The sequence below is a fragment of the Saccopteryx leptura genome, chromosome 3, assembly GCF_036850995.1.
Source record: "Saccopteryx leptura isolate mSacLep1 chromosome 3, mSacLep1_pri_phased_curated, whole genome shotgun sequence".
NCBI classification, from domain to species: Eukaryota; Metazoa; Chordata; class Mammalia; order Chiroptera; family Emballonuridae; genus Saccopteryx; species Saccopteryx leptura.
Genome location: NC_089505.1, coordinates 245,793,953 through 245,821,936, shown reverse-complemented (window position 1 = coordinate 245,821,936; position 27,984 = coordinate 245,793,953). Strand labels below are relative to the sequence as shown.

The window sequence follows — 27,984 nt, the reverse complement described above, 5'->3', positions numbered from 1 at the left end:
AGCAGGATTTCTGATCTGTATGTGCTGATCTCTAAATGTCTACAGACTCAGAGGAGGAGGGACTATTTTGGGTCCTGCGGGCTACAAGCACGGCCAGAGGCAGATGGTGGGGAGGCCCAGTCTGGTCATCCTCCTGGTGTTGGCGTCATGAACTGGGGCAGGGTCTGTCCTCTCTGTGGGAGCACATGGCCACTCTGCTAGAGCTGCTGGCGAAACAGAGGGTGGAGAGCTGGGATCAGGGGTTTTGGGTGTGTGCCCACATGGGGACAGGCTCGCAGGATCTCAGAGGTGAGCAGGGAAAAGGAAGATGTGAGATCCACCTGCTGTGATGGAGGAGGCTTGAGCTCTGCTCTCATTGATCTCCCCGGCCGGTGGGAGAGACCTAGCCCTCCTCAGGGAGCCCGGAGGCCAGAGGAGAAACCCGTCCTGGTGTCTAGGAAGCTCTGCCCTGATGGGGTCTGATGGGAGGTTTGGGGAAAACTGCCTTTGTATTGTGTTTTTCTCTGAGATCCATTCGTTCACTTTGGTTGGTCCAGGAAATCTGTTACTCACTCCGTCTTTCCTGCACATCCCCTGGCACTTGGGAGGACCAGGTATTTGTAGGCTGATCCAGGAGGCAGTGGGTTCCAGTTGCAAGTGGTTTGCCATATAATTCTGGCTGGGCTATCTCCCCTCTCCACTCCACCAGTGCAGACAGAATGGAGGGCCCTGGCCTCTGGGGACGGGAGCGACAAAAAGTCTGATAGAATTTGGATTTTTCCCAGCTTCTGTTTGTTCAACCCGTATTTCTCAGCAGCCTGTTTCTTTCTCTCCACGATGTGGCCCCACTGCTGTGCTCACCAGGTCCCGGCTGTGGGGACCCAGCTGAGGGTCCTCCCCAACTTCAAATATGCTCTTGCCAGATCTGGCTTCTCTCTTGGTTCCTGCCGCTCCTTCCTCAGGTGCGCCTTCTCTGCCGATGACCTTTCCCACCATCATCTGCCTAGGTTCTGGGATGAGCCTGCCACAGGTTAGAAAGTATCACCTGAGGTTTTCCTGATGCTCAGGTCATTGGACTGACATGTTTCTCAAGGTTCTAGAAATGTTTTGGGTTCTGTCAAGAGTGGCCAATTCTAGAGACATTCCAAAATGTGTGAATAAGGCAGATCTCTCTACTTTTATATTTCAGGGCTTGTAGGTCAGCACCCACCTGTGGGGGTGAAGATGGTCCCTCGAGGGTGGGTGCCTGACTGTGTGAACTTTTCTCTGTTATGATGAGGGCTGCATGAGATAGGCTCACACTGGTTAACTCCACAGTGCATTCTTGGTCTGTGTTGCTGTCTTTTATGTAGATTTTAGACCTGTAGCCTGGGCGTGGGGGTAGTGTGTGTGTGTGTGTGTGTGTGTGTGTGATGCATGCACATGAATGTGCATGAGAGGTAGGGAGAGGCTAGGAGCAGGTGTGTGCGCAAACTTTCGAGGGTGTGTCTAGTCTCTGGTGGTGTTGCAGGAATCATGGCCTTGACCTTTAACATTTCTGAGGGCAGGCCTGGGTGTACCTCAGAGAAGGGACATGGAGGAATTTCATTCCATCTAGTGCACTGTCTTAAAAGAAAGGGCGTGTTCTTCATTTTTATCTGATTATAAATATACATTCGTTATATAAAATTTGGAAAATATAGGAAAATGAACAAATATCATTGCCTTCAATTAAGAACGCAATCTGATTGAACCGCCCCCAACACAACATTCTCTATCCTTGCATTCCCGGGCTTCTCTTTCCGTCTCCGAGTCTGTTTCTGACTCTGAATTGAACTCTATTTCTATCTTTAAAACAAAATTGGGGTCTTTGTTTAGTAAGCTGCTTCTTCATTAACTTAATTCTTGATGTTCTGATTATGGAGATGGGGAGAGAAATAGCATGCAGGAGCACTCTGAGTGTCTCCCCATTTCCTAGAGAGGAACTTAAAGCTCAAAGTAGAGATGGTACCTCTGTCCACTCCACATGTCACCCCTCTTCCAAGCACTAGATGCCCCTGGGGTCACCTGGTGAAGGGAGACTCATGCTTGTCACTCTGAGAGACCACCTGGGTAGGGAGTCTCCTTTTGAAGTGTCCAGAGAAGGAGACTTTCTGGGGGTGGGGTGTATGTGTGTTGAGGAGTGATGAAGAGGAGGAGTACACTGAGGACGTTCTCACTTGGAGTGGGAGGCAGATGAGAGATGTGTAGCAGATTTAAGATGAGATGCTCCGAGTTAACGTCAAAGTGATGAAATGGTTTATTAACAAGGACACCAAGGTCTTGGATTCTCTTGGTCTTTGGAGGTCAGTGCGGCCAAAGTAAGCAGGAAAGCTTCTCCGAGGAGGTGGGGCTGGACCCGCAGAGGGGAGAGGAAGGCTTTCCTGGTAGGTAGAGTGGTGGGACAAAGGCTTGGTAGTTGGACTGTGTGTGAGAGACAGAGAGAGAGAGAGAGAGAGAGAGAGAGAGAGAGAGAAGAGAGAGAGATGGGCTTGCAGGTTATAAAGGAAACCCAGGCCAGCATGGAGGAGGCTTCCCAAGGCACGTGGACCTGTTGCCCATGCCAGTGGGGTGGGGTGGGTGGGGTGCTGGGGCTGGCTGCTCCCTGCCTCCCTGGCTTGGGCTAATTTTGAGCTGGCTGCTCTGGTTATAGTCTTTGGGACGCCGTGAAGGTGGAAATGTGCTCCCTGAACCGGAGCAGCAAATTATGCCCGATTCCCAAAGGGGAACGTGTAATTTCGGAAGCTGGACCAGATCTTTGGAGCACTATGTTTAGCTTTATTTTTTCTCTCTCTTGCCTTGGTGAACTGCCGGTTTCCCTCTCACCTTTCTAAAAACGAACTGTATTAAAAATAACAGTAAGGCTTCTGTGAGGTTCAGGATGAGAATAGGAGGGGCAGAGCTGCTGCTTGGCCTACCTAGCCAGTCTCTGGGCAACTGGGGGTTTCACACGGAGTTTATTCGGTCTGTTCTGGGGTCACACCACACCCACCAACCTGTGGCCAGCCCCCCAGAGCCATCCAGCGGCCTGGCTGCGTGCCCACCGGCTCTTCCGCCTTCCTGCCCAACTCTGGCTCTGAGCAGCCCTGAGGGCCAGTGTAGGGGAGTTGAGGGTTCCCTCAGTGATGCCTCTTCACAGAGCAGGGGTGGGTCTGTAGCTCCCAATTCCCCTCCAGGTCCTAGGGGGCTTCCACGTCCAGGTATTCCTGAGCCCTTCCTGGCCCCAGGTGAGTGTATCTCTCAGGCTCTTACTGCCCGGGACGGGAGGAAGGCCTGGGGCTTGGCCTTCTGTGCACTCTCCAGAGCCCCCTGCTCAGGCTCAAAGGAAGAGAGGGTCTAACCCTGGGAGCCCTGGGTTCAGCTGGTCTCCCACCCCTCCAGCCCGTGTCTTTGACCTTGAACCATTCCCTCTTGAATGTGTTGTGCTTCTTTGTTCCTTCACCCTTTGCACTTGCCAGCCGCCCCCCCCCCCCCCACACACACATCTGGAAAGCATCTCTTGGCCTTGTCCACCTAGCTTTGTTCTAATCCATGGAGAGACCCATCTCTGGTACTATTGTAACGGCCTCTAAAAAAGTCACCTGGCTCCAGTCCTGACTCTGAGGCCCACTGAACCCTGTGGCCCAGGGACTCACCCTATGAAACATTGATTCACAGTCCCAGAACATGGCAGGCAAGGACCTGATGCCAGGAAAAGATGCAGAAAACTTCCTATAGTATAGGAGGGTATGGTGGACATAAAACAAAGGCGCCCTTATACAGGGTTTTGGGAAAGCCGCATGATGCCCTGGTTCTTGTTCTTGAGGAAAGAGGACTCAGCTGCTCCAGCTTAGGAACCGTGCCCAAGCAGGGGTTGGTGTTGCTCAGCTGGTGGGAGAAACCACCAGGGATACCGGGGAGGTTTTTTTTTTTAACAGAGACAGAGAGAGAGTCAGAGAGAGGGATAGATAGGGATAGACAGATAGGAACGGAGAGATGAGAAGCATCAATCATTAGTTTTTCGTTGCACGTTGCGACTTCTTAGTTGTTCATTGATTGCTTTCTCATATGTGCCTTGACCGCAGGCCTTCAGCTGACTGAGTAACCCCTTGCTGGAGCCAGCGACCTTGGGTCCAAGCTGGTGAGCTCTTTTTGCTCAAGCCAGATGAGCCTGCGCTCAAGCTGGTGACCTCGGGGTCTCGAACCTGGGTCCTTCCACATCCCAGTCCAATGCTTTATCCACTGCGCCACTACCTGGTCAGGTCCGGGGAGGTTTTTAAAAGGAGTTGGTGGCATGTGAGAGTGTCACTCAGCCAGTGGTGCCAAGGGCAGTGAGAAAGCAGGCATTGGCTGAGCGCCTTCCATGTGCCTCACCTGTGCTAGCTGTGCACGGCCTTTATGCCATTCTTACCGTTGCTGTGTGAGGTGGGCTTGGTGCCCACTGCCCAGATGGGGATGCTGACTTGGAGAGATCAGGGTGCTTGGCCAAGGTCATGCAACTGGTGAAGCCATGGGGCCAGGATTTGGAGCCAGGCTTGTTCAACTCCAGAGCACATGTTCCTTCCACCACTTTCACACCGCCCTGGGAGGAGAGCAGAGGGTGTCTGGTCGGACAGAAATACTTCCTCGGGGCCGTCGAGCCTTTCCTGAGGTGGCTTCGCTAATCCTGTTGCTAACCAGCGTGTTTAATTTGTAGCTTGCAGATGGTCTGTCGGGTTCGGCCCCCACTAACATGGCATCTTCTCCATCCAGTCCTCATGTATGTATTGTTTGCCTATTGTGGGTGCCTTGATTTCCCTGGGGGGCTGGGAGCGGGGCAGGGATGAGGAGGGAGGTGTGGAGGGGAAGAAAGGAAGTATTTCCCAAGCCCGCAGAAAGTAGTTCTCTGCCCTGTGCCATAGAGCTGGCGGGGACAGAGCTAAAAGAATTACAGAACCAGACATCCCTGAGTTATCTCTTGGTGCATGCTGGGGTTTTCCTTAATCCTGTTTACCTGCATGAGGACTGGGGTGGGGGGCTGGTTGGGGTTGCATGGACCAGTGGAAACAGAGAAGTCTCTAGATTAGACCCTGACTGCCGGGACATGGAGCCTGAGGGGCCTCTGTGGGCAACGGCAGGTTGACTTTCTCTGCCCCTCCAGAGGCATGAAGGGTGTGTGTGACTGAGGAGCCCTGACTGTCCCCAGAAGCTCCTGAGAGGTTGGCCAGAGCTCCTGCAGTTCCCAGCAGGGCTACTTCTGTCCACCTGCACTGATTTCCTACATATCATCTTGGTGGGTGGTAGATCCTTCCAGAAAGAGGACTTTGGTGTCTCACCTTCCACATACACTCAGGAAATCCCAAGCTGAGGGCCAAGGGGAGCCCCTGACCTGTAGGGGAGGCAGAAGAGATAGGACCTGCCAAAAGTTCAGTTCCATTCATGGTGGCAAGGAAAGGCATTGCTGTATGGGGTGTTTTCTGGGCTTTTAGGAGAAGGCAACCTATATTTTAAATTTTTTCCTGATTTATCTATAGAAAACACAAAAAACTTAAGACCACTTGTGTTCCTACTTAGTTGGATATAAGCACTGTTAAGATTTTGATATGCCTACATTTTTAAATATCCTTTATGCATATATGCATACCTTTATTTTACAAAATGAAATCATATTGTACTTTTTAATAATCTGCATTTTCTTTTACTTAAAAGTATATTGCAAATGTTTTTCCATATCTTTATATTCTTTTAATATATAGCAGCATGTCATTTCATTATATGGACATCCTTAAGGTTTTAACTATTGCCCTATCATTGGACATTTAATTTCTTAATTTCTACTATTGCTTTATTTTAGGTACATTAGAGGAGTTATTTTTTATTTACTTTATACAGATCCATTCCATTTTTTTGGTTAAATTTATTCATAGATATTTTACAGACTTTGTTGCAATGTAAGTGGAATATCTTTTTTTCCTTATGACTTTGTCTAACTGGTTATTGCTAGAATATAGGTTATATACAGGAATATATTTTTTTTATATATTTACCTTGAAACATACTCTTTATTAAGCTCCTTTATTAGTTCTGACAGATGTTAACTGATTCTGTTGGGTTTTCAGGTAGGTGAGATTGTTTCCTTTAAACAATAATAAATGTCACTTTTTTTCCTAATAATTATACTTTATTCTTCTTTCCAAAATAACATTTGATAACTGAGATGCTAGTGAGAGAACTTAGACTCTGCAAGAAGTCCTCTGCCACTTTCCTATTGATTATGATAATGATTGGTAGTTTCAGATAGATGGTCTTGATTTTGTTAAGGTTGTGTCCTTGACAAAAGGACACAGGTATAATCAGGTATAAGAGTTTCATTTCATCCGGTGCTGTTTGGCATTTATCAAGTCCATCATTTTGTTTTCCATTGCTCTATTAATATAATGTATAATTGTCCTGCATTACTGGAATAAACCCCAACCGGTCAGTTGGTCGTGGTACTATAGTTACTGCAACTGAAGTCCTCTTATTCAATCAATCAAGGAAGGTAGGTGGTTGGCTCATTGGAAATGTTGAATAAATAGGAACCCATGAAAAGTCATATATGTGTGCCATAAGCATTTCTAACCATATCCATGTTTCTTCATTTGTCAATTGTTTGACGTGCCAAGGCCTCTTTGAATTTGGATTTGACATTTGAGTGTTGCATCATTCTTCTAGTATAAACCGCATCCAAGGTGCATCACCTATGATTTTTTCCTTTAAGTTTATTAAAGTCTGATGAGCTTTTAAGAATATCTGCAAAATATACATATTTGTGTGGAGTCCTTTTGAAGTTTAAGACCCCTTCCTTTTACCTCTTCTGTTATCTCACTTATTTTAACATTCATCATTAAAAAAAAATTAAATTAGTTTTCATAGATAAAATGACCTTTCTTTTTAAACTCAAATTTTATATATTTTTGTATTATTTATACATTTCTGTAATTGCTGTATTAATACAACCAGCATAAACAGGTTTAAGAACAAGCACAATTGACTCTTGGTCAGCACACAGCGCATCTGCTTAGGGCTGCAGTGGACATCCTAGGTTAGCTGCAGGTTTCAGCTGGCTCTGGACCACAGTTGTTAGTTAAGAGAATGAATAGCATTTGTTAGTCCTGGTTAAGGGCAAGTTTGAAGCTAGAACTTCTAAAATATATTATTGAATTAGATTTGCTATTACTTCAGATTTTTGCATCTCTATTAATAAAGGATTACTTTTAGGTTATCTTTCGAGGTTTTGATAGCAGGGTTATAGTAGTTTCATAAAATATATATATTTTTTGTGATGTTCTTTCATTTTATGTGCTCTTGAATAGTCTATGGCATTATAGAATTATTATTTCTTAAAGGGTTGAAGATAACACTTCTGCTACTCATTATGAATTTGAATTATATAAGTTGGAAATTACATGATATAAATATTTTCATGGCCTTGCTTATGTACAAAATATGTAATAATATATATAAATCAAACTAAATAAAAAACGATTTACAGTTGTATTATTTACAAGGTGGTGGCCAGGTGAATTGTGTTTATGGTTTAGCTGATAAATAGGATAACCATTATCTTTTCTGGGAAAGTGTTATGTGAATTTTGACTTATTAAAGATCTTCAGGAATACATATCTTGTATAGTTGTACAAGATGCATCAATACTGTACTCCTTTGTCCAATTGGGCCTAGCACCTGTTGAGGAGGGGATTCTTTGATCACCTTCTACTTTTTAGTCAATTTGATGGTTTAGATGTTCCCAGATATTGCCTATTAGTACATATTATTACAACAATAATAAAAAAACCAGTATCTGTTCTGTTTTTTTCTCATTTCTAATTTTGTAGGTTTGTGTTTTTAATCTTTCTTATTAGACTTAATAGCATTTATTAAACCTAATTTTATCTATTTCATAGTTGTTTTTCATCCAAAGAAACAGCTATTTGAAAATTCTGTTAGTTTAGTTCCTTTAATCTCTAGATTCAAGTCATTTTTAAGCTCTCTTCCCATGAAATTCCTTTACATATGTTTTAGATATCTTGGGCTATCATTCATCTCTCTCTCTCTCCATTGCTCCAACAATTATTTTAAAGAACATATTTGTATACATTTTCTTCTAAAAATTCTAAAGTTTTGCTTTTCACATTTAAGTCCTTAATCCCTCTGAATTGATGTGTGTATGTGTGTGTCAAGTGTGAAGTAGAGATTCAATTTTTCTTTTTCCTCAATAGATAATTATTGAATTCATACCATTGATCTATAAATGATAGCTGTGTCATGTGTCAGGTTTCCATTTAAGTATGGGTCTATGTGGGTTCTTTTTACTGTTCCACTGGTCTATTTGTCTTTCCTTATACTAATACTCCACTGTCTTATTTATTATAGCTTTATAATAAGCATTGATGTCTGGTAAATAAAATATTCCACCTTGATCTTTTCTAGGAGTGTTATAATTATTCTTGTCCTTTGCTTTTCTACCTCAGTTTTGGAATCAGCCTGTCAGCTTCTTTTAAAAAACTATTGTGATTTAGTTACAGTGAATTTCTAAATCAATTTGTGGAGAACTGACATTTTTATAATGTCTTTTAACCATGAACATGATATAGCTCTCCATTTATTTAGATGATCTTTAATGTCTTTCGATAAACATTTATAATGTTCTCCAAAAAGTCTGGTACTGCTTTTATTAGATTTAGTTCTAGCTAGTTTGTGCTTTATTGTTAATTTTACTTGATTTTTTTAAGGTCCATTTTCTAATATTTTTGTTCATATATAAATGAAATTAATTCTCATATGCTGATGTTATATCTAGGTTTTTGTGTAACTCTCCTGTTAATTCTACTGATTTGAGGATTCTTAATAAGTCATACAACTTGTGGTTAATCACAGTTTTGATTCTTCTTGTATGTTTTCTTTTTCTTTTTCTTGTCTTATTGCACTGGCTAGTACCTTCAGTTTAATATTCTATGAGCGATGTAAGTGATAATAGAGTTTTCTTATCTATTCCTAATTTGAAAGTGCATATTGTTATTTTTCGCCAATGAGTATGAAATTTATTAGGTAAATGATTACTAGTTAGCAAAGAGTTTTTATCAAGAATGATGTTAAATTTTATTGAATGTTGTTTTTGTATATGTTGAGGTGATCATATAATTTTCCTTCTTTAATCTGTTAATGTGGTAAATTACATTAATAGATTTTTTTAAAGTACTGAAACAACCTTGCATTTCTGAAACAACCTATCCTAGTCATGATATATTATCTTTTAAAATTTTTTTGCTAGATGTAGTTTGCAGATATTTAGTTTAGGAATTTTTTTACATCAATTTTTGTAAGTCATAATGGCCTGAAGTTATTTTTTCTTCTAATATTCTTTTGAGATTTTGATATTTAGATAATACTAATCTTAAAAATACTTGGGCCACATATGTTCTTTTCTAGTATCTGAATGAATGATAAAAGTTTGACATTATCTGTTGCCTGAATGTTTGGTAGATTTGTTTGTAAACCCTTTGGACTTAGCATATTTCTTGGGAATAGTTTAAACTGCTGATGCAATTAAAAATGTTTATAGGACCTTTGGGATTTTCTGTTTCCATGTGAATCACTTTTAGTGATATATATATCTCTCTCTATATATGTGTTATATATATATATTATATATATCATATATATAATATATATAATATATATATATATATATATATATTTTTTTTTCCCCCCCAATGAGAGGAGGAAGCAGAGACAGACTCCTGCATATGTCCAGACAGGGATCCAACTGGCAAGCCCACTAGGGGGAGATGCTTTGCCCATCTGGGGCATTGCTTTGTTGCTCAGCAACTGAGCTCTTCTTAGTGCCTGAGGTAGAGGCCATGGAGCCATCCTCAGCAACTAGGGCCAACTTGCTCCTATTGAGCCATAGCTATGGGGTGAGGGGGAGAGAGAGAGAGAGAAAGAAGCAGAAGCAAGAGGGGGAGGGGTAGAGAATCAGATGGGTGCTTCTCTTGTGTTCCCTGTCTGGGAATCAAGCCAGGAACATCCACACACTGGGTTGATGTTCTACCACTGAGCCAACTGGCCAGGGCCAGTGATATATATTTTTAAGAGTTTATCTATTTCTTCCTAAAAATCATTGACATATTTTTAGAATAACATCTTTTTTACTTTTTCAAACATTTTTTTCCTCAATCTAGTTATGTTTTCTTTTATTCGTAAAGTAATATTTTATTAATCATGGCAGAAATTCAGATTATTTTTAGTTTTTTTCAGAGAGCCACTTTTTAACTCTGTTCATCTATCATGTCCTTGCTTTCTAGTATATTAATTTCTTTTAAAAAATTATCTCCTGTTTTGGGGAAGTTGTTATATTTTTAACCTCTTAATTGCTATACATAGTTTAGTGATTTTCAAACTTTCCTTTTTTATTTTTTTAAAATATAAACACTTAGCACTATAAATTCCCTCTAAGTACTGTTTTACACATTCAAAAGGTTTTGATAAGTGATATTTTTGTTATTTTTTAGTTCTGAGTATTTTCTGATTTGTTATATTTCTTTTTGACACCTGAATAGTTAAAATTATGTTTTAGAAATTCTGAACTTATGTTTTAAGTTATCTTTTTATTTTTGGTTTTAGCTTAACTGTACTATGGTTTTGAGCATTTGGTCTGTGTGTAGTGTTTTTGACACTTGCTTTATGGTCTAGTACAAGGTCAATTTTTGTAACTGTTCTGAATGTGCTTGAGAGGAATATGTATTGCCCAAATATGTTTTACATGTAATATATCCATTTAGATGGACTTGTTAATTGTATTAGTCAAATCTATTTTTTTTTCTGATTTTTATATGTGCTTTGTCAATTTCTGAAAGAGGTATATGAAAATATTCTGCTTTTTTGTTGGTTTCTCCTTATGATTCTGTCTACTTTCCTTTATATATTTGATGCAATGTAATTAGGCACAAACAAGTTTATAATACTTATATCTTCTTAGAAAATTGAATCTTTTAATGATATGTAGTAAGACTTCTCTGCCTTTTATAATTTTTTATATATTTACTAATGAGCTTTGCCTTTAAGTCTGTTTTGTCTCGTGTTAATATAGCTATACCAGCTTTCTTTAATTAGTATTTTCTTCGTATAACTTTTTCTATCTTTTCACTTTCAACTTTTCTGTGACTGTTTCAGGTGTTTAGTTGTTTCTAATAGTTATTTAACTCCATCAATTGAGTTTCTAGTTTTAATGTTAAATTTTTTATTTTTAAAAGTTCTTTTCCCCCAAATCTGCTTATTTATTTTTTGAAAGTCTTATGTATCTGTGCCATATATATATATTTTTTTGTATTTTTCTGAAGCTGGAAACGGGGAGAGACAGTCAGACAGACTCCCGCATGCGCCCGACCGGGATCCACCTGGTACGCCCACCAGGGGCGAAGCTCTGCCCACCAGGGGGCGATGCTCTGCCCACCAGAGGGCGATGCTCTGCCCCTCCGGGGCGTCGCTCTGCTGTGACCAGAGCCACTCTAGCGCCTGGGGCAGAGGCCAAGGAGCCATCCCCAGCGCCCGGGCCATCTTTGCTCCAATGGAGCCTCCGCTGCGGGAGGGGAAGAGAGAGACAGAGAGGAAGGAGGGGGTGGGGGTGGAGAAGCAAATGGGAGTTTCTCCTATGTGCCCTGACCGGGAATTGAACCCGGGTCCCCCTCACGCCAGGCCGACGCTCTACCATTGAGCCAACCGGCCAGGGCCTCTGTGCCATATTTTTAATGCCTTTTATTTTTTTAAACTTTTTTAAAGTCTTATTTTTGATAATTCTGCTTTCTGCTCTCCTAACAGGTCTGATCCACAGTTGGTATTTCTAGCCGACTCTCTCTCAGACTCTTACTCATGGTGCCCTGTTCCTTGTGTATTTCACTATTTTTGATTGTGAACTCATGTTCCTTGGAACTTTATCTGAGAGTTCTCTGAGGTCTGGATGAGAGTCACATTCTTTCAGAGAGGACATGTGTTTACTTTTACCAGATGCCTGGAAAGACTACAAACCCAGATCCACTGAAAACCTAATGCTCGTCTTGGACTTTTTGGGCCCACAGTTAATTTGCATTTTGGCTCCTTATTGCTCTGAATTTTTACTTACTCATTTGCCCTCAAAGTTGTGTTGTGTTTTTTTTCTTTTTTTCTTTTTTTACATTCCTGTCAGCTCATTCATTTAAAAAGGATTTTAAATATATCTGTTAACTTAGGTATTTTTACCTGGAGGATTCCTCTGGTCCTCATTTTGCTTATCGTGGTTTTAAATTTGAAAGTCACGTTTGTCTTCATACAGGTTATATTTCCTTCAGGCTGCAAACTCTAACTTATCTGTGGTATCCTCTTCAGACTTTGTATGAGGCATAAATTAGTAATTAGTTTTCTTCTGTCACTCAAAGTGGTTCTTTAACAAACTACTTGTCTTAATCCTCATACTGATCTTATTTCAAGGCTTGCTCTCTTATTTCCATGTATCCTTGAAGAGGGAAGTCTTTGCTTGTCAAGTACAGGCTAGATGGTTTCTGTCTGTAGTGCACAGGCTCCTTCTAATCTCAAACTTAGATAAAAGGAAGAAGGAAAAGTCAAAGGTTGCTCTATTTTTACTTGGCCAGTTAGGAATCCAGCAGGGTGGAGACATAAGAAGGGAAGCAGGATCAGAGGCTTTTCTACTGAGCTGGAGAGTCTGTTTTCTGTTTGTTGTGGCCATCAGCTGTTAGCTAGCTGGGTCAGAGCCATAGTGCTTGCCTATCAACTACGTAGGAATCTTTTAAGTAAAAGAGACCTGACTCTCTCCTAACAGGCTAAGAGGGTTGTTCTTTTTAGGGAAGTTTCTGCAGTCTTGATGGGGTAGACCCTTAACCTGGTGGGTTCAGACATCTGATAGATCAGTTTTCTTAGGGCTGGATACATATTTGTCAAGTCTCTAAACTGAGGTTGCCAGTGTATGAGATTACAGTGAGAAATACTTCTACCTGGGGGATATGACCTTGGATAGTGGTCCAGCTGTGGTTTCTTTATAGGCTCAGCGATTGGGAAGCCAAATTGTGATTGGAAATGAGTAAGGAATCAGAATGAGGAGAGAGAATTTTGTGATTTGAAATTTAATGGCAGCTGACCAAGATGGATGGATACATCTACCTTCAAAGGTGGGGACAGTTTTATTCCTAAGCTCATGTTCCCTCTCTCCTGATGGTGTGTTGTGAACAACTGTCAAGAGCGAACCTTTACTCTCCCTTTCCTCTATTTCCAGAACTGACCAGTTCCTTTTCTTTCATGGACATATTCTTTCTCTAGATGTATGAATAGAATCTACTCAGGGTTAAGGCTTAGTGTAGGGCTGCTCTTCCCCTGTGAGGTGATCTTGCCTCTCCTTGCTTTGAACCACCATGCATTCATTTCATGGTCTAATTCTCTAAGGACAGACTTATTTCCCTCAATTCTGAGTGTTGCGGGGAATGCCTCATTGCAGCTCATGAGTACTGACAAAAATTTATCCAGAGACTTTGAAGCAAAGGTTTTCTGAGCAAAGGAATCAATTATAGGGTGTGGCTCCTAAGTGAGGAAGCATTTCCAGAAGGTATCCGTGGCAGTTCCTCTAAGAACTCATGGTTGCACCGCTGAACTCAAGAGTTTGAGGGAGAGTATTTTAACCTTAATAACATCAGTGGTTTTACCTGTACTATTGTGTGTATCAGTTGTGCTAATTAGGAAGATACTAATTTTCTCCTTAAAGTAGGTTTCTTAAGGACATGTGTTTGGCAATATTACTTTAGCAAGAATTACCGTATGTGCCCGAAAGTAACAAAAACTGTACTTCTTTAGAAATATCTCAGGTTCAGATGTGTTGCCAGTTCAGCCTGCCCCCCCCCCCACGCCCATTAGTTCTGATTAAGGAGGTTTGATGCCTGTCACTGCGTGTGATCTGGACCTTCCTTTGTGAGTCATTCCTTCTCTCATTTTCTCAGAGCAAATACAAATCGCCCATCAAATGACAAGTGAAGGCACAGGGGAGGCAAGGGGAGGGAAATCAGAGCCGAAATCTGTTAGCTATTTGGAATAATTGGTTATTTGCTGTGTTTGCTGGTTGGGAAGTAGAGCACATACTTTACGGTCTCTCCTGTTACGGGGGCTGGAGTCACCCGCCGATATTGGATCCTCGTTGCCGAGCCCTTGGCTCAGGGCGCCTTTCCCCTGCTTGGCATTCCTGTGGTCTCCTCAGGGGTGCACCCCTCCTCCCTGGATGCACACTGCAGGGGGGGACAGCCCGGGGTGAAGCTTGTCTGGCAAACTCCAGGGTCTCATCAGGAAGAAGGAGGCCCCAGCCCCCTCCAATCATCATCCTTGCCGCCGCCTCTACCCCACCCCGCTCCCCTCTTCCCGAGAGGTCTTTCCCCTGGTCCACGACAGACCTGGTTTCCCATCCAAAGAAGAAAGGTTCTTCTCTTCCCAGAGGGAGATTCTCAGCTATTCCTGGAAATCTACAGCACAAGAAGTTCTCTCTGAGGTCTAATATAATGCCTTTTTTACCCCTCTGGGTCCTGTCCCCAGCCCTGTTCTCTCCTGCCCCCTCATCTTGGTCAAAACAGTGTGCGGAACTTGCTGCTGAGTACAAGTCACTGAGGTTGTTCAGCGAAGCTTATAACCTACCTAGTATCTTTAACACTTCTCAGACATTCACTGAGGCCTGCGGAAACCAGACTGAATTAGCAGCAAGTTCGAAATATAAAATCTTTAAAAAGTAACGTGATTGTGTGTATGGAAATGCACACAGTAACCAGAAAGTCGGTTGACTTTGGCACATAGTAGGCACCCCCAAAATACTTTTTAAATTGAATTTAAGATAGCTAAGATTAGTGTCTATAGTTTGATGAATGCTGCTGTAGTTCTGGGAAGGCCTTCAAAAATAGTTTTGTTGGTGGGGACTCTTGTTAAGCAAAATTGTCTCACAAGCAGAATGAAAGTAAGGTAAGCTTTGGCCCAGGCTCTCCTGGAACCATCTCAGATTCCGAATTAGTGATGTCTCATTGCTTTCTTTACGAACTTGAGGACTTTGATGGGATCTGCTGTCATTCAACTTACTGGATAGATTCTGTTTCTCTGGGCTTTCTGCATGGGGGTGTGTGGTCACGCTGTCCTCTGAGGACCCAGTCATGGACCCATAGGAGGCCTTAGGCTCCTGTGCCGGGGAAGGTCCAGCAGGCTGGGATTCCCCACAGGTTGCCCCACCCCATTTAGGTCCCCCGTCGGGAAGAGGCCAACAGTCAAGTTGACCCTTCTCTGCTTACCATCTGCTTGATTTTGGAGATTTCAGGCACATTTATTCACCGGGACTTTTGGAAACAGTTCAGCACTTTGGTGATAGGTCTTTCTGAGCCTCCCACCTTTGCTGGTCCAGCTTCAAGTAAGAGTGAGCAGAGCAGTGATCCCCTTCGACAGACACAGGGGAAGGACTGCAGAAAGTGTCAACAAGCGGTTGAAAGCCCAGTGTTCTACTTGTGGGAATAACTAAGTCATTTTTGTTATGAGTGTACAGAGTTCTGCTGAATCAACGTGGTAGCTGGCTGTGGGCATATGCTTGTGTGGTTTGGGGAGTGCGAGAGGTTTAGGAGGCATGGGGTAAGGTAGATTTAAAATCGGGGTGTATGTACATGTGGGGGTTTGTCTGATCTACAAGTAGTGCTGAGTACCGGAATGATGTGTTTGTGTTTGTATTAGTGTGTACATGAGCAAACTCAGTTTCTTAAGACTTAGGACATTAATACAAGAATTAGAAGAATCATCATATTATTTCACTTATACAAATGTCAAGCTATGGAGCTGCAGTATTGGGGAATCAGACTCTGATGATATTAGCAATATCACCAAGAGCATTTATCATGGTAAACCTTACTGGTCACTGAATACCTTGGTGACATCACCAAATATCTTGGTTGATGTCACTGACATCAACTCAAGGCCGCAAAATAATCTGAGTGTTGGGTTGTAGGTCATTACTATCTTGATAATAATGGTTTATGTTATGAGAGAAGTTATTTTCAACACAGTCTAGCTGTCTTCCTCTGGGTTGATATAGGCAATGAGAGCCTGCTTAAAATTATATAAAAACAAAAATAATGGACTTCTTTGTTTAGAGGGGGGTATATAGTTTAATATAGTGACCCAAGGTTTAACATTATAACTTTAGTGATAAATGCATTTGACCAGAAACATTTCTCATTGAGTCAAGAGGTCATCATGGGGAGAGACCCCAGTGGTATGACCCCTCCCCCCAGCACTTTGATCACTTTACAGAAAGGAAGGCTTAGATTATTTTTGCCAGTTTTGCTGCCCATATTCATAAAATGTGTTAGTCCCACTGAATGAAAGTGGGAGATTATATGTTCGGAATGTGCTGTGCTGATTCGGGTCTTTGGAGGGATTAGAGTTCCCATTAGACTGGATTAAGCCTGGAGAAGCATGTCTTTGTTACATGGCTCTGGTTGCTCAGGAACTGAATTTTGGTTATTAGCTGAAATTGGAGAGGCTGCCAGTTCGTGCCTTGATCAGACTTTTTTTGTTTGGCTGGCTGAATGATGAGGGACCTTGAACCTTGGACATGGGAAAATAAAGTTTTAATGGTCAGACTTCTTGCCATAGCCTGAGATGACACTTCAACCATCAAGCCTTTTGCATTTGTTTCTTCTCCTTGTCATGGTCCAAGACTGGATGCCTAGCTATTACAAAAGGAGGTCAAGAGCACACCCGGAATTAGAGGACATCTGACCCTTTTGGAGCTTTGGGTTATGGGATTCCACTAAATCAGAAGGTTGGTTGGCTTTGGGACATCTGGGTTAAGACAGGACAGGGCTGTCTTGTTTTTGTGGGGCTTGTTGTGATGGGTATGCTAACTTACTTTTGGACTTCCTGAGGAAGAGTTGGAAGAAGTGGGCTTGAGATAACTTCATTAAAGGCCACATAGTGAAATAGCAAGGATGATATTTTCAAGTCACACCTGTGAGTGTGTTAAAAATACATTATCTTTCTGTAAATTAACTTAAGCTCTCTGTTGAGTTCATGTTTTTCCTGTTGGCAGAAAAGTCCTCATGTGGATGTCCTGGGTTCGATCCCCAGTTAGGGCACACATGAGAAGTGACCATATGCTTCTCTCCCCCTCCCTTTTTGCCTTCTTTCCCTCTTCCCCTCCTGCAGCCAGTGGCTTGATTGGTTCAAGCATCAGCCCTGGGAGCTGAGGATAACTTGGTTGGTCCAGGTGTCAGCCTTAGGTGCTGAGGATAGCTCGGTTGATTCCAGCATCGGCCCCAGATGGGTGTTGCTGGGTGAATCCCAGTTGGGGTGCATGTGGGAGTCTGTCTTACTATCTCCCCTTCTCTCACTTAAAAAAAAAACAAAGTCTTGGTATTCTTCATCAGTGTAGACTTAATCTTAGTCAGTCTTGGGCTTATCTTCCTTGTCCTCACACCTGAGAGGCAGCTAAAGTTTGGATTAGGCTCCCATCATGCCATGGCTTCCATAGGGAAGGACCCTTGGTCACCAGCATGTGTCCTCCCTGGATCAGTTATAGGTTCATTGATTTCTGAGCATGCAGACCACACAGTCCTGTCATATTGGCCATAAGATTCTCACAGGTTCCCCTGGAAGAGAGAGGTTCTCTCTCTTGTCCCACTTTTAATCCCTTCTGGAGAGCATGGTACAACTTGGCAGCTCTTTCATGAACTCTGGGATCTACAGGAAATGATGCAGTCTTCCTTAGGCTCTTTCTCTCACAACACCCATGCAGCCATCTTCTGCCAAGGGCCCAGTTCCTCTGGCAATTTCTAAGTGATTCCTCTTTGCTAGATCCCCAAAGTTATGGACGGATATCTTCTATATATAGCTTTGGGCTAGCCTGGGGGTAGGGTGTTGGGGAGCCTTATCAGAAACCATCCCAAAGTTCTAGCCCTTGTTCCTTCTCCCCCTCTATGTTTTTATCTCACCTGTATATGGTGACAACACTGGCTGGACAAAGCATCCTTCTAAACTTAATGATATATCATCTGCTTTTGGAAATTTAAAAGCCATTGTCTACCAGTCCCCCTGCTATTTAGGCATTCATCTATCCATCAAATAGTCATTCAACTGCAGGTATGCGCCAGGCCATGTTCTAAGTACTGGGGACATAGTGTTAAAAAGATAAAGATCTCTGCCCTCACGGGGAAGGAGACACAATAAACCAACACCTAATAAAATATATGCAGTGTCAGATGGTGTTGGTTGGTAAGGAGAAAAAACAAGGAAGGGGGAACAAGAATTGCTGGGAGGAAGCTGTGATTTAAAATGTGAATAAAGAGAGTAAAACATTACATTTAAGTCAAGACTTGAAGGAGGTGAAGAAGCCACTTACGGATCTGTGTTGGGAATAGAAACCCTCCCATGGGAAGAGCCTGCAGGTGCTGGGAATGTTCAAGGACCAGGAGGGTCGCTATGGCCGAAGTAGCATGAATGAGAAAGGAAGTGGAAGGATGTGAAATCAGGGAGGTGCAAAAGCCTCATCATGACAGACTTTAGCTTATTGTTGTAAGGGCTTTAGCTTTATTCTGGGTGATTTGCCAAAGCATTGGAGGGATTTTTACAGAGAGATGAGGTGTTCCGATATGTGTTGAGACAGATTTGGTGGCTGGGGATAAAACAGGGAGGCCATTAGAAGACTGGTGTGATAATCCAGATGATGGGGAACCAGGGACAAATGGTCTGATTCTGAATATGTGCTGAAGATGGAGCCAATAGGATTTGCTGATGGCTTGAATGCAGAGCATGAGGAACAGGAGTCCGAGGTGACTGCATTATTTTTGGCTTGAGCATTTGGAAGGAAGAAGTTGGCATCTACTTACAAAAGCAGATTGTGGAAGGAGCAGGTGGGTGGGGGATGATGAGAAATTGGATTCTGGACAGGGTACATTTGAGAAACTTAGTAGATGTTTAGTAGGATGTGTGAAAGAGGTAGCTAGAGGTCAGAGGAGTCATCCAGGCAAGAGCTCATTGTGGGATTCATCAATGTACGTGTTATTTAAAGATGTAAAACCCAAGAAGAATCCTAAGGGAGGAGAGTTGATGGGGGAGGATTGGAGGTCTGAGCACTGAGCAGGTTGGGCACTCACTGAGTGACAAGGAGGACTTAGCAAAGACTGAGAAGGTTAGGCCAGTGAGGTGAGAGGATCATGGCTCTGTGTAAGGCAGGGGAGGAGGGGATGGATGGTTCAAGGACAGAGGAGTGACTGCCTATAACAAATACTGCTACTAGTTGGATTATGTAGGCTTGAATCATTGTGACTTTGACAAGCATGTTTTGGTAGAGCAGAGAGAATGAAAAAGCAAGAATTAGAGACAGGTGTAGGTAATGTTTTCTATTTTTTTTTTTTTTTTTTGTAAAAGAAAGAAGGAAATAAGGTGGGAGCCAAAAGAGAAAGTGTGGTCAGAGATTTTTTTTTAAATGATGGGGAACTGGTGTCACATGTTTGGATGCTGATGGTAATGACTCAGTAGAGAGGGAAGTCTAATGATGCATAAGCGGGTGAAAAGAATCGTGGAGTAGTGTCCTCGAGTAGACCAGAAGGCATGGGACCCAGGGCACCAGGGCAGGGTTAGCCTTGGGTTGGGGTGCAAGTAGAACACCCACAGTAATAAGAGGGAAGGTACAGAGTCCACTAATCTACTTTTTGTCTCAATAGATTTGCCTACTCTGGACATTTCCTACAAATGGGATCACACAATTTGTGATTAACTTCTTTTCTTTAGCATGTTTTTAAGGTCCATCCATGTGATAGCATGCATCAGTTCTTCATTGCTTTTTATTAACAAATAATATTCCACAGCATGGATATGTCATTTTCTTTAGCCACTCATCAGTTGATGGGCATTTGAATTGTTTCTTTTTGGTAATTTTGAATAGTGCTGCTATGAACAGTCATGTACAAGTTTTTGTGTGGACATAAGTTTTCATTTCTCTTGAGTATATAACAAAGAGTGGAATTGCTGGGTCATATAGTAACTTTCTGTTTAAATGTTTAAGGAACAGTCAGGGTCTTCTCCAAAGTGACTCTCCACTTTACATCCCCACCAGCACTATGAGGGTTCCAATTTCTCCAGATCATCACTAAGTCTTGTTTTCTGACTTTCTGATCAGAGCCATCTCAGTTTGTGTGAAGTGTTTTCTCACTGGGGTTTTAATGAAAAGTTCTCTGGTAGCTAATAATGTTGATTATCTTTTCATATGCTTATTGACCATATGTGCATCTTCTTTGGAGGAATGTGTATTTAAATGCATTGCTCATTTTTTATTGTGTTATTTGTCTTTTTATTATTGAATTGTGTGAGTTTTCTATGTATTCTGGTTACAATCTTTTATTAGATATACAATCTACAATATTTTCCTTCATTCTGTGAATTATCTTTTCACTTCCTTGGTGATGCTTTTGAAGCATCTTGCTATTGCCTTTTATTTTAAAACACTTTAATTTTTAAAATTATGTAGGGAACACATGTACACAATGGAAAATTAGAAAAAATTGAGTGAAACAGCAATAAGAGGAATAAACAAAACATTTCTAATCTTATTCAGAAGTAATTGCTGTGACCATTTGAGGTTTCATCCTTTAATTAAAATAACGTCACATTACTCATTTTTTAACTATTTGTAAATCTTATCAGTTGTAACTTTCCGTGTCAATGAATACATTTCTCTAGCATCACTTTTTATGTTGTATAATATTTAATCATATGGATACTCAATTTACCCAAACAGTTCCTTACTGTTAAACACTTCAGTTGTTTCCAATTTTTTACTATTATAAATGAAGTTAATTCTTTTTTTCTATAAATAAATTTTTATTTTAATAGGGTGACATCAATAAATCAGGGTACATATATTCAAAGAAAACATGTCCAGGTTATCTTGTCATTCAATTCTGTTGCATACCCATCACCCAAAGTCAGATTGTCCTCCGTCACCTTCTATCTAGTTTTCTTTGTGCCCCTCCCCCACCCCTTCCCCTCTCCCTCCTTCCCTCCCCCACCCCCTGTAACCCCCACACTCTTGTCCATATCTTAGTCTCGTTTTTATGTCCCACCAATGTATGGAATCCTGCAGTTCTTATTTTTTTCTGATTTACTTATTTCACTCCGTATAATGTTATCAAGATCCCACCATTTTGTTGTAAGTGATCCGATGTCATCATTTCTTATGGCTGAATAGTATACCATGGTGTATATGTGCCACATCTTCTTTATCCAGTCTTCTATTTTTTTTTTTTTACAATGATTAAAGTCTTTAAGCAAGAAGTTAATTCTTTATGTGTACCTATGATTACTTTCTTTGGATGGATTTCGAGAACAGGAGTGATCGGTCAAAGTGTAATCCACTTTTTTAAGGGTGTGGAAATATGCAGCCCAGTTGCCTTCCGGAAAGACTATGGCCAGCTGGGCTCCTGTTGGCCATTGTGACAGAGCTAGCATCCTCCTTGGACAAGAAGCTAACCTGGTCCAAGCTAAAGAAACAACACTATTATTGGTATTAGCAGTAAACACATTGCACTTATGTGCTACACATTGTTCTAAGCATTTTATATGCATTGGCTTATTTATTCCTCACAGTAAATTTATCAAATTGGTGCTATTGTTTTTCCATTTTACAGATAAGCTAATTGAGGCCCAGAGAAGTTAAGTAGTTGCACAGGGTACAAAGGATTTGAACCCTGCTAGTCTGGCTCTCAAGTTCTGGCTCCCAATTCCTCTGATTTTACTGCTTTATATCCATATCACATGAAAATTATTGGCAGAGGCAGCCTTATGTCCAAACACCCAGAAGGGAGAAGGCCTGGTACTATTAAGCACAATGCTGGCTATTCCTTTAAAATATTCATATTATGTGAAGAATACCTCCTTTTATTCTTAATTCACTGAGTTTCTTTAGGAATAATTGAAAAATTTTATAAATTCATCCCTGCTTCTTTTCTACCTGTTATGGATCAGAAGTTTACAAACTTTTTCTTAAATGTCCAGATAGTAAATATTTTAAGTGAGAGGACATAAAGTCTCTGTCACAACTACTCAGTTCTGCTTTGTAGCTGAAAAATAGCCACAGGCAATATTTAAAACATAAAACCATGTGGCCAACCAGTGGGCCACAGTTGCCAAACTTCTGTTGTAGATGATCAGGAGGGTTTTCTGTCCTCACTCAGTGATACTGAGCCACTCCTGCATACTGGAATAATTTAGCTTGACTATGTCAGATCTACTGCAACAATCTATTTGTAATATTTTATTCAAGATCTTTATATCTTTATCCAGGAATGGAATTAATCTCTCTCTCTCTTTCTGTGTGTGTGTGTGTGTGTGTGTGTGTGTGTGTGTGTGTGTCTTGAGTCTTCACAAAATGAATGAGGAAACTTCATCTTTTTCCTATGCTGTGGACCAAAGAATGATTTATTCTTTGAAAGGCTGGTAGGATTTTCCCTCCAAAAGACCCATCTTGGCTTGGTGTCATTTTGGAAGTAGTTCTTTGAGATCTCTTCCACTTTCAGGGTTACTGAACTCTTCATGTTTTCTATTACTTCTGAGTCAATTTTGGCAATTTATATTTTTCTAGAAAATTATCCACTTCATGTAGATTCTCCAAGGTTTTGCCATTGATTTGGGTGTAGTAAACCTCTTAATGTTTTTATTCTCCCTATAATACCTTTTAATTTGACCTTTCTGATTTCTAATGGTGTACCTACTTTTTAACATTAGATATGATAAACGTTCATTTTAACAGTCTTTTAAAAGTTTGCTGTGGAGTTTAATTATTAATTGTAATTTCCTATTTCTTTCTAGTATATGAATTTATATTTGTCATTTTCAATTTTTGGTCTTTTACTTTTTCTGATTTCTTGAGTTATCAAATTATATTCATTCCTTTTATATAAAAGCAAAAATGTTTAAGACTGAATTTTCTTTTGAGTACATACTTAGCTAGCACTCACAAATTTGAGGGCATAACCCTCTCACTGTTGGTATTTTCTAAGTATCTGTGATTTTAGTTTTGGTTTTTCTCTTTGACTTAGGAGCGTTTTAAGAGTGTGCCTTTAAATTTCTAAGTTTGGGATGTTTAATTTTTAAAATTCTCTCATTAATTTCCAGTTTTATTGCATTATAGTTAGAGAATAAGATTGATCATGAGTTTATTTTTTAGACTTTATTGAGATTTGCTTTGTGGCTTTTAATTTTTCTAAGTGCTCCAATGATGCTGAACAAGAAGGTATATTTTCTGTGTTTAAATTACATAATGCTTGTCTTTTTAATTGACAGTTAATGGTATTATTCAGAGTCTCTGTCTCCATATTCTTTTTAAAAAAATGTATGTGGTTTTTCAAGACTGAGGGAAGTGTAGTAACTTTCCCACAACTGTTGTGTTCCTGTCATTTCTCTGTACAAAAGACGTTGGTTGTCAGCCTGAGTCATACATTCAAATCTTTAAGTATCTGAGCCGAGGAAGAAACTAAAAAAGGAATCAAACAGCTAGATGAAATTCCATTCTAAACATTTCTACCTATGTTAATGTGTATATTCTGGGGAGTATTTGTGCATTTTAGTGTATATGTACCCCTCGGGCATGTCTGTGTAACTATTGTCTGTGTTGGTGATTATGTGAGCTCATGCTATATGTTGGTGTATGTTTATTGATCCATAGTATCTTTTTCTTTAAATTAAACTTAAAACATCAGGGCTAAGGTCTGTTTTGCCCTATTCTGGATGTTTTAAGAGTGGTTAAGGTAAGTAAGCTCTGCTACCCTATGTCTTAACACATCTGAACTTCTTTTCCTCTCTTTTGGCTCCAGAAGATCTTCCTGGTAAGACAATGACTCTCTTCAGACTCAGCCTCACCCTGACACCTGCTCTCTGTGCTGTGTGTCTAGGAACTACATTCTGGCCAGACAGAGGGTGTTAGGGCCACACTTCCAGGATTGTTGTGACTCTGAGAACCTTATTCCACCCTTTCTCATTGTGCCTGTTCAGATTCCCGTGGCATTTCCTAAGACTGTGCTCATCTTAATATGTCAGAACTCAAAGGACTGGGGATTGGTTTAAAGGGAGCCAGCAATATTTCCAGAAACTCAATGGCAGACAGTCAACTCATGTTATAGAATCAGAGCAGGCTCCTGGAAATCTCCTAGCTTACCCTTCAGACAGAGGAGGAAAGCAAGTCCCAGGTGGGTTACCCTTATATTTATACCTCGTCCTTGGCCCTTCCCACTGGACTGTTGAGCTTTAATGGACTCACAAGCCCAGACTGGGTACCCAGCCCCTTGAAATTTTAGGGGGAGGCCTGGGAAAGTGTGACTCTCCCACATTCAGGAAGCTTGCTTGCTTACTCACTGGGTGACAGGACACACACACATAGACAGGACACAGCTGGAGGAGCATTCTAGACACGAGAGCTCAGAGGTCCTATAGACACAGCTGTTCAGGAGGAGTTAAAAGGTGAAGAGACCAGTGTGTGCCCAGCAGGCTTGTCTGCCTTTTCCTACAAATACGAGTACATGAAAGAAGGGCTGGGCAGAGAGTGGGTTGTCACAAACGTCTTTTCTTCTCACCTGATTTCTCCCATGTAGCATAGTGTCTTTTGAAAAATGGGTCCTTAGTCAGTATTTGTTGCTTTTCAAGGATTTGACTTTGGGGAGTCTGAGTTCTTATTTCTGATGTTTCTTTTCTTTTGCTGTATGGAGGGTGGCAGGGTAGCCCTGTGGGGGTCTGATTTTTCCTGGGTCTACTGCATTTTATTCATAAATAACACATCATTGCATTTTCTCCAAAGAGTTACCCTATATACCATAAAATTTTAGCCTTATCTACCATGATGCTATATGTCCACTTTACAATAAGGAAAGGGAAGACTCCAGGGCTTAACAGAATCAGACAATGAATGGGGGCCAGGGACCAGCCTAGAACCTCTGCCTCTTAATACCAAGCAAGTGTTCAAACCATTTTTCCAGTCTGTGCAGTCTTGGCCCCTGGAGAGATGGGGAGTTCCAGCTCTCTGATCCCCTGAAGTCACCCAACAGGGGAGCTTTGAAGTCTAGGCCAACTCATAGGCCTTGCTTGGTGTTGAGTCCAGAAGGACCTTGCTTGGCAAGTTCTGTTTCTGAAATGGTGGGTGTCTTTCTCTCTGCTCAGGAGGAGGAGTTCATCGATTGGTGGAGCAAATTCTTTGCCTCGATCGGGGAGAGGGAAAAGTGTGGCTCCTACTTGGAAAAGGACTTTGACACACTAAAGGTGAGTCCTGTCCAAGTGTTCTTTTCTGTCAGTCCCCAGCACATGTGATGGGCAGTGGGAGACACAACTGGAAGAGAATAGATATTCCTTATTTGGTGCCTGAGGGCTGAAGAATCTGATGAACTAATTGAGGTAAGAAAGGTCATCCACAGATTTAGAGCAAGAAGTCATTGTGGGCTGGGATAACTAAGAAAGTATTTTTGAAAGAATGCTAGAAAGTACTGAAGTATTTTTGGGTGAAGTGATGCCTAGGATTTGTTTTAAAGTACTAAAAAAGGGAGGGGGAGATAGATGGTGTCGGTGGCCCTCTGATAGATTTTCAAAACATTAAAAATTATTGAAATTGCAAAATATTGAGTTGCTAAAGCTTAGAGATGGGTACTTAGATTTTGTCATACTATTCTGTATCTTTGAAGTTATTTGAACTTTTTAAATTTTTATTTTTTTGGTGAAAGGAGGGGAGGCAGAGAGACAGATTCCTGCATGTGCCCCGACCAGGATCCACCTGGTAAGCTCACTAGGGGGCGATGCTCTGCCCATCTGGGGCTGTTTTATTGTTCAGCAACTGTGCCATTTTTTTAGTACCTGAGGCAGAGGCCATTAAGCCATCCTCAGTGCCCAAGGCCAACTCACTGGAACCAGTTGAGCCATGGCTTCAGGAGGGGGAGAGAGAGAGGAGGGATGGAGAAGCATATGGGTGCTTCTCCTGTGTGCTCTGACTGGTAATTGAACCTGGGACATCCACACACTGGGCCAACGCTCCACCACTGAGCCAACTGGCCAGGGCCTGAACTTTTCCTATAATAAAGTTTTGTATCAAAGTAAAAAGGAAAGTCAGCTTGAGAATGTTGCTCAGATCACCCCACATCTACAAGGGGGGCAAAAATTACCTAGTAAATATAAAAATATGCTCAACACTTTTTCTATGAAAAGAAGAAAAGGAGCCCACCCAAACAAACAAAAAAACAAAACCAGAGATGAGTCAGACAGTTTCTGGTATTTTGAGGAAATTCTACAAATACAATTATGCTGTTTAAAAGTAGGCTACTTCTGCCTGACCAGGCAGTGGTGTAGTGGATAGTGCATTGGACTGGGATGCAGAGGACCCAGGTTCAAAACCCTGAGGTTGACAGCTTGAGTATGGGCTCATCTGGCTTGAGCACATACATACCAACTTGAGCAAGGGGTCGCTGGCTTGAGTGTGGGATCAAAGACATGACCCCATGGTTGCTGGCTTGAGCCCAAGGTGAGGACCCAGGTTCAAAACCCTGAGGTTGACAGCTTGAGTATGGGCTCATCTGGCTTGAGCACATACATACCAACTTGAGCAAGGGGTCGCTGGCTTGAGTGTGGGATCAAAGACATGACCCCATGGTTGCTGGCTTGAGCCCAAGGTGAGGACCCAGGTTCAAAACCCTGAGGTTGACAGCTTGAGTATGGGCTCATCTGGCTTGAGCACATACATACCAACTTGAGCAAGGGGTCGCTGGCTTGAGTGTGGGATCAAAGACATGACCCCATTGTTGCTGGCTTGAGCCCAAGGTCACTGGCTTGAGCAAGGAGTCACTCACTCTGCTGTAGCCCCTTGTCAAAGCACATATGAGAAAGCAATCAATAAACAATTAAGGTGCCACAAAGAGGAATTGATGCTTCTCATTTCTCTCCCTTCCTGTCTATCCCTATCTGTCCTTTCTATCTCTCTCTCTCTGTCACAAAAATAAATAAATAAATAAATAAATAAATAAATAAATGTAGGCTATTTTTGAAAAAGACAAGCAGAGGTGACTTAAAATTGCTTCCCAGAGGAGGTGTGTGGTTTCCTGGAGAGGGCTGCCAGATAAAATTCAGAATAATCAGGTACACTAGAATTTTGGATAAACAATGAATATTTTAATATAAATATGCTTCAAATATTGCATGAAACAGTCTCATCTAACAATTATTTGTTATTTATTTGAAATACAAATGTAACTGGGCGTCCTGTATTTTCATTTGCTGTATCTGGTTGCCTTAATTAGGGAGGATGGCAAAGGTTGTCAGACACATGGGAGAGGCCCAGGAGCACTGGACAGGGGCTCGATGAATGGGATTGGGGCCTAATTGGAGGAGGCGGTGGGCTTGGGCTTTCGGGTAATGCTGCTGACTGAGATCCTTTGGAGCAAACTCTGGAGGATGGATTCACAAGGTGTCAAAGCTGTCTCAGGTATCTGGGAGGCTTATGGGTAAGTTGTGTCTGGAGACGTGGATGCGTGTGAATGAGGCCTCAGGCAGCAAGTTCTTCACTGACTTGGTGGCAGCTAGGGATCTGAGGTTAGACAAAGAGAGAACTATCTGTGTGCCAGGAAGAAAGTCCGACACATTAGATCTGGCATATTTTTAGTGTAGACTGGCCAAAAAATGAGGAAAACCAAGTAAAAATGAGAACTCCTGCCAAGATAGCCCAGCACCCCGGCCCTTGTTGCTCCCTCAGATGCCGGATCCTGATTGGCACTCAGCTCTTCAGCTCGACCTCTCTGAGAAGACCTCTGACAATGTGCACGTGAGATGGGCTGTCTGACACAATGCACTCAGCCTGTCATGGGGGAAAAGCAGGCCTAGAGAGAACACTGTTCCCTTAAAGATAAGTCAACAGAAGAAAACCACCAACATGAGTCTTTGAAAAAGAACCTGTGTGATATGGAGAGAATAGAG

The 27,984-nt window shown here is 41.7% G+C and overlaps 1 protein-coding gene across 16 annotated transcripts in view; it reads left to right on the top strand.

Annotated features, from left to right (window-relative positions):
- Positions 1 to 27,984, top strand: part of DYSF (dysferlin) — a 226,753-nt gene that overhangs the window by 165,406 nt on the left and 33,363 nt on the right. For 8 of the 16 annotated variants that reach the window (XM_066378029.1, XM_066378025.1, XM_066378020.1 and 5 more), the window contains 2 exons: positions 4,673 to 4,735; positions 25,195 to 25,293. In XM_066378029.1, the coding sequence (XP_066234126.1) occupies positions 4,673 to 4,735; positions 25,195 to 25,293 (162 nt within the window). The remainder of the gene's footprint in view (positions 1 to 4,672; positions 4,736 to 25,194; positions 25,294 to 27,984) is intronic. The other 8 variants (XM_066378031.1, XM_066378027.1, XM_066378022.1 and 5 more) reach the window with 1 other exon arrangement.